This window comes from Pseudorca crassidens, chromosome 15, assembly GCF_039906515.1.
Source record: "Pseudorca crassidens isolate mPseCra1 chromosome 15, mPseCra1.hap1, whole genome shotgun sequence".
Lineage (NCBI taxonomy): Eukaryota > Metazoa > Chordata > Mammalia > Artiodactyla > Delphinidae > Pseudorca > Pseudorca crassidens.
Genome location: NC_090310.1, coordinates 35,417,855 through 35,432,797, shown reverse-complemented (window position 1 = coordinate 35,432,797; position 14,943 = coordinate 35,417,855). Strand labels below are relative to the sequence as shown.

General features: G+C 50.1%; 1 protein-coding gene across 6 annotated transcripts in view; it reads left to right on the top strand.

Moving 5' to 3' along the window:
* Nucleotides 1-13,682, top strand: part of DNAJA3 (DnaJ heat shock protein family (Hsp40) member A3) — a 31,076-nt gene extending 17,394 nt beyond the window's left edge. The window contains exons 6-14 of one of the 6 annotated variants that reach the window (XR_010934983.1): nt 1,924-2,071; nt 3,115-3,179; nt 4,662-4,790; nt 5,305-5,420; nt 6,180-6,277; nt 6,869-6,994; nt 7,290-7,446; nt 11,730-11,846; nt 12,454-12,476. Coding sequence is in view for 5 of the 6 variants with exons in the window: in XM_067706781.1 (XP_067562882.1) it covers nt 1,924-2,071; nt 3,115-3,179; nt 4,662-4,790; nt 5,305-5,420; nt 6,180-6,277; nt 6,869-6,994; nt 7,290-7,446; nt 8,040-8,085 (885 nt within the window). In the remaining variant the exon portion in view is untranslated. Of the gene's footprint in view, nt 1-1,923; nt 2,072-3,114; nt 3,180-4,661; nt 4,791-5,304; nt 5,421-6,179; nt 6,278-6,868; nt 7,133-7,289; nt 7,447-8,039; nt 8,312-11,729; nt 11,847-12,453 lie in introns of those variants that run through there. The other 5 variants (XM_067706783.1, XM_067706781.1, XM_067706784.1 and 2 more) reach the window with 5 other exon arrangements.
* Nucleotides 13,683-14,943: the final 1,261 nt, after the last annotated feature.

Sequence of the window (14,943 nt, the reverse complement as noted above, 5' to 3'; positions counted from 1 at the left end):
TGTGCATGGTATGCTACCTGGGCTTATTGAAAACTTGTAATGCACAGATGGATGGCTTGAAATGTGTGTCTGTAAAAGTAGGATACACAAGTATATCACTATAGCTGTGCATCTATGGAAGGTACTTGGAATGGTTAGGGGCCAGGGGTGAGGGGGACATTTAACTTTTCACCGTACCTTCATGTTTTACTTTAGAATTTTTTTTAAAATAAATTTATTTATTTACTTATTTTTGGCTATGTTGGGTCTTCGTTGCTGCACATGGGCTTGCTCTAGTTGCGGCGAGCGGGGGCTATTTCTGTTTGTGGTGCATGGGCTTCTCACTGCAGTGGCTTCTCTTGTTGCAGAGCATGGGCTCTAGGCGCATGGGCTTCAGTAGTTGTGGCGCACGGGCTTAGTTGCTCTGCGGCATGTGGGATCTTCCCGGACCAGGGCTTGAACCTGCATTGGCAGGGGGATTCTTAACCCCTGCACCACCAGGGAAGTCCCTACTTTAGAATTTTGTACCATACGCACATAGGACCTTTTCAAATAAATATAGCACATAAAATTGTATTGTATTTTTTAAGAAGTCTTTTTATTTATTTATTTATTTGGCTGTGTCGGGTCTTAGTTGCGGCATGCGGGATTTTTAGTTGCGGTATGCATACTCTTAGTTGCGGCGTGCGGGATCTATTTCGCTGACCAAGGATCGAACCTGGGCCCCCTGCATTGGGAGTCTTAGCCACTGGACCACCAGGGAAGTACCTAGCACATAAAATTTTAATTTTAATAAATATTTGTCCTAGCAAGTCCACCTTTGGGACTCTGTCTTAGAAAAAAGAATTAAGACATCAGAACAGAAGGATCTATGTGAAGAGATTTTTTTCTTCACCGAAACAAAAATTAAATATTAAAATGGAAATTGAAATCTATATATATTGGTCTGGAGGAATGTTCATGATGTATCATGAAGATGAAAGGGAAAGCAAGTTGCAGAGCGATAGTATAATATATTGTCATTATAAAATTTTTACTTAAAAAGTTTTTTATGGAGAGAAGAGAGAGTGAGTGAGCGAGTTGTGGGAAAGAACACCTCAAACTGAGCTACCAAGAGCTGGTCACCTTGGGAATCACGATGAGGGGGGAGATTAATAATTTTTTTAATATATGTTTGTATCCTTTGATTTGCTATAAAAACAGGTATTTGATAATTTACCAAGAAAAGAACCCCCAAGGATGTTAGGTTAAATAAAAAGGTAACCGATTTCCAGTGCCCAGTGAGGAGCTGATGGGAGTGGCCACAAATTGTAAGGCCCCACCAGCTGTGCGAGGGGCTGGGAGCCGGGGAGGCTCCTGGAGGACTGGGGTGGGAGGGGCTGGGGGGGGTGGGGAAGAAGAGACCCCTGGGTGGGAGCATGAGCAGCACCAGTACCTGCGAGAGGAGCAGCTTGCCTCCTTGCTCCCAGGGTACCTGTGATGGGGGCTGGGGACAGTGGGGGGGCCCTGGGAGACAGAGAGGCCAGTGCTGCTTCTCCCTTGGAGTGGGCAATGGCAGCTCTGGGTGGGGGTTGCATCCAGTCGTCACTTTCCTCTTTCTTTCTCTGCTTTCCCAGCTGTCCCTTTTGTAATGGGGGGGGGTACTCTTTTTAAAGCATATTTGCTCAGCTCCCAGGAGTTTCGGGAACTTCTGTAGAGAGGCAGCATCTCATTTTTCAGCCTCATATAATCAGGTTTGTGGTTTGGGATTCAGAAGTCGGTGCGCTCTAAGTCAGATTAACAGTTTGAGCGCCTGCACCTGTGTCTTTAGGCAGTATGTTTTAGCGCATGTGCACGCAACACGTGAATCTTTGGTGAAATGTTTCTCGTGCACATTGTGGTCCCAGGACCTCGCTGTCAGGGTTTACCGGTGTCTAAGGCTCCCATTTTTCTTCTTTTTATCAGGAAACCATAAATACAGGCCCTTTTGTGATGCGCTCCACATGTCGGAGGTGTGGTGGCCGGGGCTCCATCATCACGTCTCCTTGTGTGGTGTGCAGAGGAGCAGGAGAAGCCAAGCAGAAGAAGAAGGTGGTGATCCCTGTGCCTGCCGGTGGGTCTGGGGCTCCTCCACGCACAGGGGCTGGGAGCCGGGGCCATCGTGTCCTTGTTTCTGGAGCCCAAACTCGAGGAGGAACCAGGGTCTCCTTGCGTTTTCCACTGCACCAGTTATCCTTAAAATCTGCACCCATGTCATGTGGGGAGATGGAACCCGATGTGACCGCTCTGCTTCTGTGTGAAGGACTCCCCCATCTCCTCCATCTTCTGTCCCAAGGCCAATGTCGTCCCCACTGACAGCCCAGTGGGCAACACCACCCCCTCCTCCTGCCCCCAGGGCCAGCTTGTGCCTGCTCTCCCTAACTGGCTCCTGTTCCTAGGGTAGTGTTTCCACTGTGTGGTCTGGTCATGTCTCTCATCCTGTTGAAGACACTGCAGTGACTCTCAGGGGCCGAGAAATGGCCTCCCCTTCCAGCCCCTGCTGGTCTCAGCCTCCGCTCTTTTTAGTCTCCCCCTCATTACCTGCCCTGCAGCTTCCTGACTTTCACGTAGCCCCTGCCTCCCAGAACAGAGCCTTTGCATACGCCATTCCCCGGTGACTGAAGCTCACTGTCCACCTTCTTTTCAGTAGGTTAACTCTGTTCTCCCGGAGCTCCCAGCTCAAGTGTCACTTCCCCAGGGGAGCCTTCTGGAACACTCCCTGTTCCTTAGATGTTCCTTTGTCTGGAGCTGTGATCTTTTCTTTCTAAGAACACGTCTCTGTTTGTAGCGATACATTTGTTAGTATTGTTATTTGGCTAATAGCTGTCACCCCGATTAGACTCTAAACTCACTGAGATACGAGGTGGACCTGGCAGTAAACCGAAGAAATGAATAGAAGGGGCTTTTGTTCAGTTATCAATTATTGTATGTTGCACCTTTGGAAAGTTATTCTTGTTTTAAGTTATACTTGTTGCTATCTTCGGTAGTTGTGTTATTCCTTGTTAACAGGAAACAGAAATGAGTAAGTTGGTGGGTTGTAAATGGATCTAGCATAGAAAATGCCTTGGGAGGTCCCAAAATAATCGTTCTCTTTTGAACTTTTGTTTTTACTTACAGGAGTCGAGGATGGCCAGACTGTGAGGATGCCTGTAGGAAAAAGAGAAATTTTCATCACATTCAGGGTAGGTTCTCTGTTTGCACAGCTTCTGTCAGGCCCTTGCTCTCCTGGAGAGGGTATGGCCCAGGCTTCTCATAGGAGAGGTAGGAGCTTCCCAGAGTGTCTGGCCATCTGAGTTTCCAAGATGAGCAGTGGCCACTTTGACAGGGTGATTAAACGTGTGTTACATCAAGCTTTTGTGCTAAATGTGGAGAGAACAAAGTTTCCTCGAGGTGTTTACAAGTTGGACTCATAAAAATACAGAAAACATCTTGTATTTTTTATGTATCAAATTGTTCATAGGGACAAACAGTGCCACAGCTACAGTTTTACGTACAATGTGCAGGGCAAACCCACTTTTCTGAGGTGAGGGAAACATGAGAGGAGGTGGCGCCTTCTGCCAGCGATTCCACCAGACGTGTACCCAAGGAGGTGCAGTTCGCAGAGGCAGGGTGTGTGACAGCCTCGTTAACAACAGCGAGACAGTGACAACAGTCTGCTGTCCTTGGAGAGGAGAATGGTGAGTGGTCTGCACTGTGGGCCCAGGGCACCTCAGAGCAGGAGGCTCGCGCTACACATGTCAGCATGAGATGTCCTGGGACTTCTCAGTTACGAACAGGGAGAGAGCAGGTTGCAGGGCGCGGGAAGGAGGTCATCTGTGTAAAACTTTAAACCATGTGAGGTGGTGTTATGTATTGTTTAGGGGCATGTAAACATGTAGGAAAAGTAAACAGATGCTTGTAGGAATGATACCTACTAAATTGGCCTGGTTACTCTGGAGGGGTGAGCTGGAGGTGGGGAGAAGTCACCTGTGTCCTAATGTTCTGTTACCTAAGCTGGGTTGTGGAAACACCGTGTGTTATTTACTTTGGTGGTTTACGTATATGTGAAATATTTTATAATTTAAAACAAAAAAATAATGTAAAGGGTGAGTCTTCTAGACTGAGAAATCGAAGACAAAGGCAGCGGGCTGGAAGCCAATCTATAAGGAAGGCTTGGTAGAGAATTCAGATTGTTCGCAGCTGATGATAGAGAAGAAAAAAAGAAGAAATCACTGGAAGGCAAAGAACGTCTTTGACACACAAAAAATAGTGCTTATAAAATCAGAATAATTCCAGTGTTGTCAGTCTGACTTGAAGGTAGTTTGTACCAAATGACTCTGGAAAGTAAACCGTTTTCGCCTTTGTAGATTGTATTAGTCTGTGTTTCTTTATACTTTCCAATAAAGATTTTTATTTTTTTAATGTTCAGAAGCTGATTTTACTTTTTTACTTCCCTCAACAGTTGAACAGCTTGATCTGAGATGACACTCTTGCATTGCAGTGGAGTAGGAACCTGCCCTGTAACTCCCAGAGCCTGGGGGCGTGGTTGCTTTGGTGAAAGTACATTCTCTCCCTGAAAGTACATTCTCTCCCTGACGCTGTGCTCTGAGCTGCTGAGATGCGTCTGTTGCCCGCTCTCCAGAACAACTTCTCTGAGCGTAACCCCCTCTCGTGCTTGGCTGTAGGTGCAGAAAAGCCCCGTGTTCCGGAGGGACGGTGCAGACATCCACTCCGACCTCTTCATTTCCATAGCTCAGGCCATTCTGGGAGGCACCGCCAGAGCGCAGGGCCTGTATGAGACCATCAACGTGATGGTAAGAGGACAAGTGTGGCCTCGCCACCCTTGTATTTCCTTGTTCTTTTTTTCTGAAACGGGAAATGGCTGAGAAGTGGCTGGAACCTGGGAACAGCCAGCCTGTCGGGGATTCGAGGAGACAAGCTGGGTGTGGGGGGGAAGGAGGAGTGTTGGCTGTGCCTTGGGTGTGACTTGGCAGGGAAGGGAGCTCCCGGGCCATGTCCACTGCTGCCGGGCCGGGGAGCAGCCTCAGTGGTGCCCCAGTTGGCTCTGCCTCCTCCCAGGTCTTGCTCTCCATGCTCCCTCACTCCTGCTCTGGGCTTGCCGCCCCAGACTCCCTGCCCTCAAGGCCGTCACAGGCTCTGCTCGGGATGGACCTGGCTTAGCCAGTTTCCGTGTGGTGTCTGGTGGGTTTGGTCTAGAAACCTGAATGGAGTTCTTTTTGGGAATAAGATTGTCTTCACGTAGTGAAATGTTTTCATTTGGGCAACTGGAAACCAAGGAAAACCAGAGATTCCTTTCTTTCTTTATAGATTCCCCCTGGGACTCAGTCAGACCAGAAGATTCGCATGAGCGGGAAAGGCATCCCCCGGATTAACAGCTATGGCTATGGCGATCACTACATTCACATCAAGATCAGAGTTCCAAAGTAAGCGCTGCTCAGCTGTGGCGAGGCCCGCCCGATCTCTGCAGCTTTCAGCACTGGGCAGGAGCCGCTTGAGGGCTTCTTACCTGCTGAGTTGGTGCTGAGCGGCATGGTGGTTCAGCGCCGAGCCCGACTGCCCGACCTGTGTGACTGCTGCCATAAGCGCTGAGGCTTAGGCAGGTTACTTCTCCCTCTAAGTCAAGTGTGTCCTGCCCGGGCGCTCCTTCTGAAAGTGGACGTAATACAAAAGCTCGACCTCGTTGAGTTGCTGGAAGATTAAAGGAATAACCCATAGGGAATGCTTAGCTATTGCTGCAGCTGTTGATTTTGTTATTATTGTTCTCAGGTTGCCTGCCATCTGGTGGGAGAGACCTATAACCAGATAGTGGTGGGTGATGTCTGCGGTGTCTGGGAGAAAAGTCCAAGCCGGGAGCTGTGGGCATCCGGAGCAGGGCATGCCAGACTCCACTTGGGAGGACTGGGTTTCCAGCCCTCTCTTTAATTAGATCATTTCCATTTTGTTCCCCCCTGTAAACTATTTAGCATAGCCACAGTGGCAGTTGTTTAGAACAAGTTAGGGTAGTACAGGAGGTTTATTTTACGGAAGCTTTGAGGGCGTGGGCTCTTGGATTCAGGGTGTGTCCTGTGCCTGGGTTGCGGGTCTTGCATTTCCCACATGCTGCATGGGGACTGGCCGCGTCCACGTCCTTTAAAAAGCTGCCCAGAGGAAGCACTCTGACACTGACTGTGCTCGGTCCACAGGAGACTGACAAGCCGGCAGCAGAGCCTGATTCTGAGCTACGCTGAGGATGAGACCGATGTGGAGGGGACAGTGAACGGCGTCACCAACACAAGCACTGGTAAGGTGGCCCAGCGACCTGTGGGAGCCCCCAGCCCCTCGGAGGGTGGACGGTTCAGAAGCGTGTTGGGGTTTCCACTTGGGCAGAGCAGAGTAGAAAGAGGGGAGCTGAGGGCTAGGAACGGCAGGGGCAGCCGCGCTCCAGAGTAAAGCTGTTCCCCCTTCCTCTGCACCTGTGCTGCTTGCCGAGGTTAGCAAGTTCCACGATGCTTCCTGCCAGGTATCAGCTGTGTGTCTCAGAGGGCTGCTCTCCTGAGTTCTATCCTTGGTTCTGCCACTTGCCTTGTGACCTTGGGCACATCCCTACCTGAGATCACCTTGTAACCACTAAAGGAGAAGATGGGTTGGGAGGCTTAATGCATTCCTCTCCCAGAAAGCTTCTCCAGGATTTCAGAGTGTCCTGTAAACAACTACTACAGCAATGAAGGACCGTGGTCACATTACCCCAAATCTGCCTGTTCATAGCAGGCTTAAATTCTGAATTCCTAGGGCAATGAAAAACAAAACACCTTATTTACCCTGAGCTTAAACATCATAGGCCCTCTGTAGAGTGGAGTTAAATATTGGTGATTTGATACCAAAATGCCCACAGGCAGAAGCTTTGACCACGGGAACCTCAGCCACAGCCCTCCTCCCATGGGATGGGGCTGCTCTGCTGAGAAAACGCTGTTCTCTGTCGATTGGGCCTCTGCTGGGGCCAGGACAGGCCGTGCCAAAGGTGAATTGGCTTCAGCTGCCCAACATGTTGCTTCCTCGTTGCATCATTTTGTTTTTGTCTGGGTCCTGGATCTGCCTCTCACCTTCTCAGAGCTTGAATGGCATTAGATCAGTGTATGGTCATTCAGAGCAGGTGATTGGAGTGGGGGGTGGGGGCTTGGCCTTGAAGCCCCGGAGTAGGGGTGGGGGTCCCAGCAGCAATAGCCTTTGCATGGACTTGGCTGAGCTCCTGTTTTGTTTTTGTTTTTTGTGTTTTTTTGGCTATGCCACGTGGCTTGTGGGTTCTGAGTAACCAGACCAGGGATCGAACCTGCACCCCCTGCATTGGAAGCGTGGAGTCTCAACCCCTGGACTGCCAGCGAGGTCCCCTGAGTTCCTGTTAAGTCCAGGGGACCAAGTCCTCCGTGAAAAAGCAGCTGCCACAAATCCTGTCTGTGGCCAACTAGGCACCAAGTGGGCACTTATTTTAGTGGTTTCGTTCTTAGACTTTTTTCATATTTTCTGTTAATATCCCTTGAACTAAAAGGAAGTGGGAATGGTTGTTCCATGTAACTCTACTTATGCACCTCTAGCTTCTTCCTGAGTCCCAAATTTTTCCGCAGTCATGGAGCATGTGAGATTTGTTCTGCAGCCAGTTCTCAGCTGTGCCCCCTCCCACATTGGGAACTTGAGGTCCACCTGGGCCTTGTTCACTATATTTGAATGTCAGTTATTAGTCATCACCAGTTGTTGTCTTCAGTCCCTTTCTGAGAGCTTAAATTGGGAGTTGATCATGCAGTCAGCTTATGAGTGTTCTTAGAACCGTCATTATTTTCATGGTTCTTTGTCCTGTTAGCTCATTCCCTGTCCCCTTGTTCAGCCAGGATTTATTGGGAAGCTCCTGTGTGCCAGACACTTTGCCAGTTCTTCCTTTAAATGTTTATTGACATAATTTTGCTAACTATAGCATAACTTTACATAGGCATTGGATGCATTTGTGAAAAGTGTTTATAAAGTAAAATGAGTATGCCGAATTATTATTTTTTCTACTTCTGTTGTCATTTCAGAATTGTATTCCAGTGGGAAATTTGGCTGCCAGACATAATTCTTTAAAAGGCATTTAAGAATCTTAGTAATGGCTTCAAAGAATGCATTGTCAGTCAGTCTGCTACCTGGGTGTGGTTAAGCCTCTTGTTACACTGTGAAGAAAGTTACCTTTGCGGTCCACGTGTGAAAACACACCAGTGTACAAAATTCCCCTCCTGTCAACTTCCTTAAGGTGACTCCTATTTATTTAAGTAGAGCCTGAATCTCTTTCATTGAAGTTTTACTAGAAGCAGTTGCTTGCAGTCATCAGTGGTTCTTGGGCTAAAGTGTCATTTCTTAATAGCCTCTAAGTGAGATAGTCATCGGAGACTGTCACTGCAGATACAAATGGATTCCTGGGTGTCTTTGCTTTCATTACGGGAAGGCATTTGGAATAGTTAAAATTATGTCGGAAACTGACGTAAAGTTTTTGGTGGGTTTAGCATCCCTTGTTTACTTTTGTTCCCTAAAGCCCCTGCTGAAAACCTTAATGTCTGACCCTGGCTTCATTCCCAGTCTGTGAAGCAGAAGACCGTAGTGAGCTTGGGACCCTTAGTGCTCTCGGGGGCCTGGGGTGCTCTGAGGTACCACGTGGCCTTTTGGGTTTGGAGACAGTGTGGCTCATTGTTTGTGTTTCTGGATCATCATTAATTCCTGTGACAACCCACATACGTACACTTAGCTGTCGTGTAGGAGCCTGTTCCATAGCTCATTATTTGGGGATCCCACTGCGTTCTCTTCTCTGACAAGCTGACAGTTGACTATAGAGCCCCTTTATCTAGGCAGGGTGGAGGCAAGAGGAAGATGAGGGAAGAGACATTTTAGTGGAACAAGGGGTGCTCCACTGGCTCAGTCTGTGCGTGTAGACGGCTCAGGGAGTCAGGCTGTGAGTGTAGACCCGCACCTCTACCTGTAGGGTGGGTCCAGTCCTCAGAAGTTATCCTGGAGTCCTGTTGGCTTCTCTGTTTCTTCACACAGATGGTCATTGAGCATTTGCCACGTGATAAGAAGCAATGCACAGAGAGACAGGGTCCCTGCCCCATCCAGCTTACAGTGTGAGTGGGGAGGACAGGGCAAGCACTGAACCCCCAAATAAGTGTTAGACCTTGCTTATAACACTAGGGGTTTGTGACTGTGGAGAAAGGTGGTACACATTCCCAGAATGAATGTTACCTGGTTATTCTTCATTTTGTAAAGGGCCATCAAACACTTATGACTGGGAATCGCTGCCTGTAGGCTGGGAGCGTGTCCTCTTTGAATCCCCTGCACGTGCATAGCGCCTGTTAGCTGAGTTTATCTGAATTCATTTTCCTTCTGAGGGATGGAAATGTAACCCCTGCTCGGGCAAGCTACGTGTGGTCTGATAGAGGAGTCCTGTGCCTCGGGTCTGACCTCTGCCTGAGGTTGGCTGAGCAGCCCCTCCGCTCTGGTCACCTCCTGAAGGTGCAGACTGGAAACGCTCATGCAGTGCCTGTGCAGCTGGAGGGATCATGGGCATTTCCTGTTTATCCTAAGTGCAGGAATCATGTGCCAGCTTGTATCCTGTAATGAAACCAGAAGGCATCTGAGTGCTCAGGACATCCTATAAGGACACGTCCCTCCTCCCATGGGCCAGAAAAGTGATGTAGGTATAGACTGCATCATCCGTGTACAGAGGCTCACAGTTTATCCCTGACTTTCGGTTCAGAATTTTAAATTCAGTGTTTAAATCCTTTGATGTCCCTGTCAGTAAGCCTTATTCCTGAAGGAGCCCACATTTAAAATAGAGAGAGATAAGAATGTGTTCTGGTGGCAGGGGGTGAGAATTTCCAGGAGTCTGTGTTCTGTTTTATTTTTTGGTTTTGAATCATTAACCCGCTAACTAGGTATTTATTCTGGCTCTCCCAGGCTTTGGCCAAACGCTGTGGCCCCGGGGCATGACTGCAGGGACAGCAGAGTGGAGGTGGGGGTGATGGTGGTCACTGAGTGTTTCTGTGCCCCATTGTGACTAATAGTTAAGAGCTTGGGTTCTGCTATCAAATGATTCAGGTCCCAGCTCTGCCATTTTTAGCTATAAAGCCTTAGGCAAATTTCTTCACTTCTGAGCCTCAGTTGCCTTATCTATAAATTGGGGATAATAGTAGCATCTACTTCATAGGGTTCTTCTGTGATTAAATAAGATCATGTGGATAAAGCATTTGGCACGATACCTGGCACATGTTAAAAGCTCCATCAGCAGCAGTAACTCATAGTGTGAGACACACACACACGTGCACACACACACAGACTTGCTGTCCCCTCACCAAGGACATAACAAAATTCAATACTTTTGCCTTGCCTTGCCTTGTCCGAGGAGGCCCAGGAAATTTCTGGTTTGTGGATTCCTTTGTGTTAGGAGAGTCCTTTTTTGTTACTTAAGTCTTTATGTAAGAAAAGGGGACGTGAAGGACTGAAGGAGGGCACACCTGGCCTTGTAACGTGCGGCCATGGATGCCTCTCCCAGGGGCCTGCCGCCGTGATTGTGCAGTGCCCGGGTCCTCACCTGGGGAGCCCTGGGCATCGGGCTTTTGTGGTTGCTCAGACCTCTGGCAGCACATTCTTGTTTGGGGCCACCGCTATCTCTCTGAGGACATTCCTGACTTAGGAGAGCACATCAGGTCCAGAGGACAGCCCTGGGGGCTGTACCCAGGACAACCTGCCCCACCCCTGCTGGGGGCCTGTTGCCCAGAGCTTTGGGCCTCTCACCAACAAAGTCGTCTTAGACTGAGATCTTGGAGACGTGACCATTTTGTACCCTCTGCGTGCTGTACTTGATGTACATCTCCTAGCATGTTGAGATGTGCTAATTCTCCTAGCACAATGAAAAATATTGAGTACAGTCCAGCTCATAACAAGTTGGCCCTCTGCCTCGTGGTTGGCAGGTCTTTAAAACGATGTGTTAGTGCAGCAGAGTTGCTCTCAGTGGGCCCTCAAGAAACAGCAGATCAGCCTCCCTTTATCTGGAGCATTTGGAGCCAGATGCTTGCCCAGTGACACACAGGGTCCTCGGCTGCCATTGTCATAGATGAGAAGTGCGCATGTCCTGGGACCCCCAGGTGTCCCGGAGACGGTTTGTGTGCCCCGACAGGCTGTGGAAGCTGGTTGGTTGGTCTTGGTGCGTGTTCTTCACTTCTCAGAGCCGGTGAGTGAGAGCCTGGACTTTGGCGTCTGACTGCTTGGGTCTCATCTCGGGCCTCCTGCCTGCTTACCGGCTCTGTGACCTTGGGCATGCCACCTAACCCCTTTGTGCCTCTGGTTTTTGGTTTTTTCATCTGTGGAATTTACCTGTAAGGTTAGCCTAAGGATTGAACGAGCTAATGTGGATGCCGTGTGGCCTGGCCCAGAAGACATCTGGCACTTGGCTCTATTTCTATTACGGTTGTTAAGGTAGAGACAGCTCCTTTTTGTCCCTTTCTATTTCTTGTCTTCCTTTCGAGGGCCAGTGACTCGAGGAGCAGTTGGGATGCTCCGAAGTGCTGAGTCATCTGACAGGCGGGGCAGCCCTGGCCAATCGGGGTGCAGCCCCCTCTCCTCTCCGGGTGGCGCTTGGTGGCTCCTTCAGTGGCGAGCCCTGGGTAGCCAGGCGGGACCTGGGATGGGACACATGGAGGTGTGCGCCCTTGACCCCAGTTCTCTCTGCTGTTTGTGCCCAGGTGGTAGCACCATGGATAGCTCCGCAGGAGGCAAGGCTAGGCCTGAGGCTGGGGAGGACAAGGAGGGACTCCTTTCCAAACTTAAGAAAATGTTTACCTCCTGATATCCCAGCCGAGGTAGGAAAACCCCTGAGGTTCCTCCCCTTTTCGTTCCCCTCTGTGAACTAATCCGTTTTCTGTCACTTTAACCAGTATCGTCCCCCCACACCCAGAGTTGAAGAGGTTCCAGTCTCAGGCGTGGTGTGTCTGGCTCCCCTCAGAGTCAAGCCTCAGCCTGTGGGGAGTCAGCCGGTAGTGCAGGGCCGAACCACAGAATGTAGCCGCTTCTGCGGCTCCACTTCCTGGAGAGGTTGCTGCTTCCCAGCCCTCCTTCCACCAGCTCCTGGGGGCTCTGCGTCCTGCTGTGGTGAGGACCAGGTTGCCCACGGTCACAGAGGGCAAGTCATAGCAGAGCCAGGCCTAGAACTCAGATCTCCCCAATCCCCGCCCTGTCCTGCCTGGGAGGCGCGGGGAGGTGTCAACCTTGGTTAGGGCTGGGGTCGGGGGCACTGCCAGGAGTCCTGCTTGCTCACTGTGTTGTCTCGGGACTCACTTTTTACTTGTGCTGGTCCCTGGTGGCTGGGGCTCCTGGTGCAGCTCCTTCTCAGGGATGACAGAAGCTCACCAACAGGGCGTGTTCTTCCTGCGATGCCAGTGAAATGTAACTGTTTGTGTCTTGGCTCAGGAAAACGGTCCACCGGAAACTAGGCCGGGAGCAGCAGCCCCTCCTTGTGGCCAGGGCATCTGAGATGCAGGAGGATTCCACACAGCAGCACCGAGCCCCTGCCTGCAGAGGCCCTCTGGACCACCTTGGAAAACAGCAAAATCATGTGACAATGCACCTCTCCATGGAAGGGTCATGGTGGACAGCCCCTGGGCAGTAAGGCATGGCAGGTCTCAGGGCTGGTAGTTTCCTATCCATGGGTAGGTAACTTGGCCTCTTCTGGCTCCGGCAGAGTCAGACAGCTGGACATTTCTTGCAGAGCTAAAACTCTGATTTGGAATCAAATGTGGTTAAAGAATTAAAGGCCATGCTTACAGCTTAAAAATGAAGCCTTAAGTTGCACCGAGTTGTGAAGTGATTAATTTCCCTCTCAGCAAACCTCTGGGAGGTTCCAGAATGAGTCTTTCCTGACAGGGTTGTCTTTTCCAGGAACCTGGGGCATGCACGCCCCACTTGTGTCATCCACTCCTCAGCAGGGGCATCCCCTGCTAGAGTTTGTTTTAATTCCAAAAGGTACCACGCAGCTGGAACATGGGGGCCTTGGGGGCCCGGGGTGACACATATGAAGACAGTCCCTGGAGATGCTACTCTTGATCACATGGGCCATGATCTCTGTCAGGATGGATAGTCCTTCCTCCCACCCCACTTGGGGTGGCCCCTTGTCCCCTGACAGTTGAGTTCTGTTGTTCTAAGCCGGGTGTGAGTGGAGCTCCTGCCCTTCTGCTGGACCACAGCCAGCCGTGGCCTGGGGCCGACTAACGGCCTCTTAAACCCGGAGCCCTGCCCTGCTGCCTGCCAGGGCCTTGGTTCTCACCACTCACAGTTGACCTCTGTTTTCAGAAGTGTGTTTAAATTATTCAGTGCTAAGAATCATCGTCTTTTCCTGATAAACGTTTGTTTAGAAAAGGAGAGCACAGTCTCAGCAGTTGAAGGTTCTCTACCATCCAGCCAGAGCAAAACACTGTTTCCCCAGCCTTGGCTCGTAGGATGTGTGGGTTCCATTGTGTTTCCAGATCCCCCTGCTGTGGTAAGACAGGTTAATGGAGAACACTTCTGATTAGTTCCCTTTTTGTTTTCCTTCATAATTTACTAAAATAAAGCATCTACTAGTGTCTGCTTTAGGAATGTAAAATGATTCTGTATCAATGTAAATAAGATTATCTACTACAAAGAGATATTTAAAACCTAAATTGTTGTCATTTCTTCTTTGAAAGAGTTCAGACAGCTTTCTGCAGGTGGCCCAGCAGGGGGTTACTGGTGGTCACCTGCCAGTCAGGCCACCCCACGTCTCTGCTGGCCTTCCTGGGGCGGCTGGAGGTGGCTGTCCTAGTCCTTGGAGTCACGTGCGCCAAGTGACGGGTGGCGCTCTGACAGGCGCTGACCCTCTCCAGCCCAGATCCCAGAGGGGGGAGGGTGCTGATCTGACGAATGTTCTAGGGTTCGGCATGTAGCTTTTTCTCTGGCAGCCTGCGATTTGAGAGACGTGCAGTGTGGCCTACTTAGGTCCCTACAGGTCACCACCTCCCTCACTAGATTTTTTTTTCCTCCATTATTTTCAGAGGAATATTAAGGTATATTTTTGTGTTGCAGTGTTAGTCCGGGCTGTCTCACAAAAGCCCAAGTGCTGTCATGGCTGGAGTGGGCCCCGAGCATATAGCTCTGCCCCACTCTGGGTTCTGGGCTGAGCAGGTTGAGGTGTGAGGGCACTGCTGGGTTGGGTTGGGTGAAGAGGCTGGGAATACCTGTTGGGTGAGAAAGGGGCTCAGTGACTTCCTGCCAATTTCCAAACTTGTCCTTCATTGAACAGAAGTTTGTCAAGTGCCTGCTGTGGACTCAGTATGGGCCTGGAAGGATCCTAGACCCCGGGGTATGGCGGTGGGGAGCTAAATGGTTTCTCTCGTGATAGCTTAGGTTTTCTTCCTGGAGAAGCCAACCGAAGTCCCACTCGTGGCTGTCTTCTGAAAACAGAAGCCTAGACTTTGAAAGGGAAAAGTGGATTTTCTTTCTAGCGAGACATCTTCATTGCTGTACTGAGGCGTCCTCCCCTCAGATGGTCAGAAGGTGGCGGGGCAACATCTGTAGAATCAAGCGCCACTCAAGGCCTGGACTGGATTTGGCTTATTCCCACAGCTGGATCCTGAGACGTGTCTCCAGACAACTTTGCAGCCCGAGGTGGGGCTGTAGTGTGAGGTGAGGTATTTAAAAATACAAAAGAGTATCTCCAGGTCCCTGAGCCTCTGGGGATCGAGAGGAGGAGAGGTAGATGGTGTGAGCATTTGCTGAAATGTTTGGAGCGTGGACAAGGGAAGGCATTGGAGGCTCACGGGCCTGACCATGTGAGCCCAGGGGAGTCAGACACTGCTTCGCACAAATGCCCTTACGTTGCCTTCACAACAGCCTGGCCAGGGGGCACCGGGTGAGCAAACAGACCCAAGAGGCTCGGCGACGTGT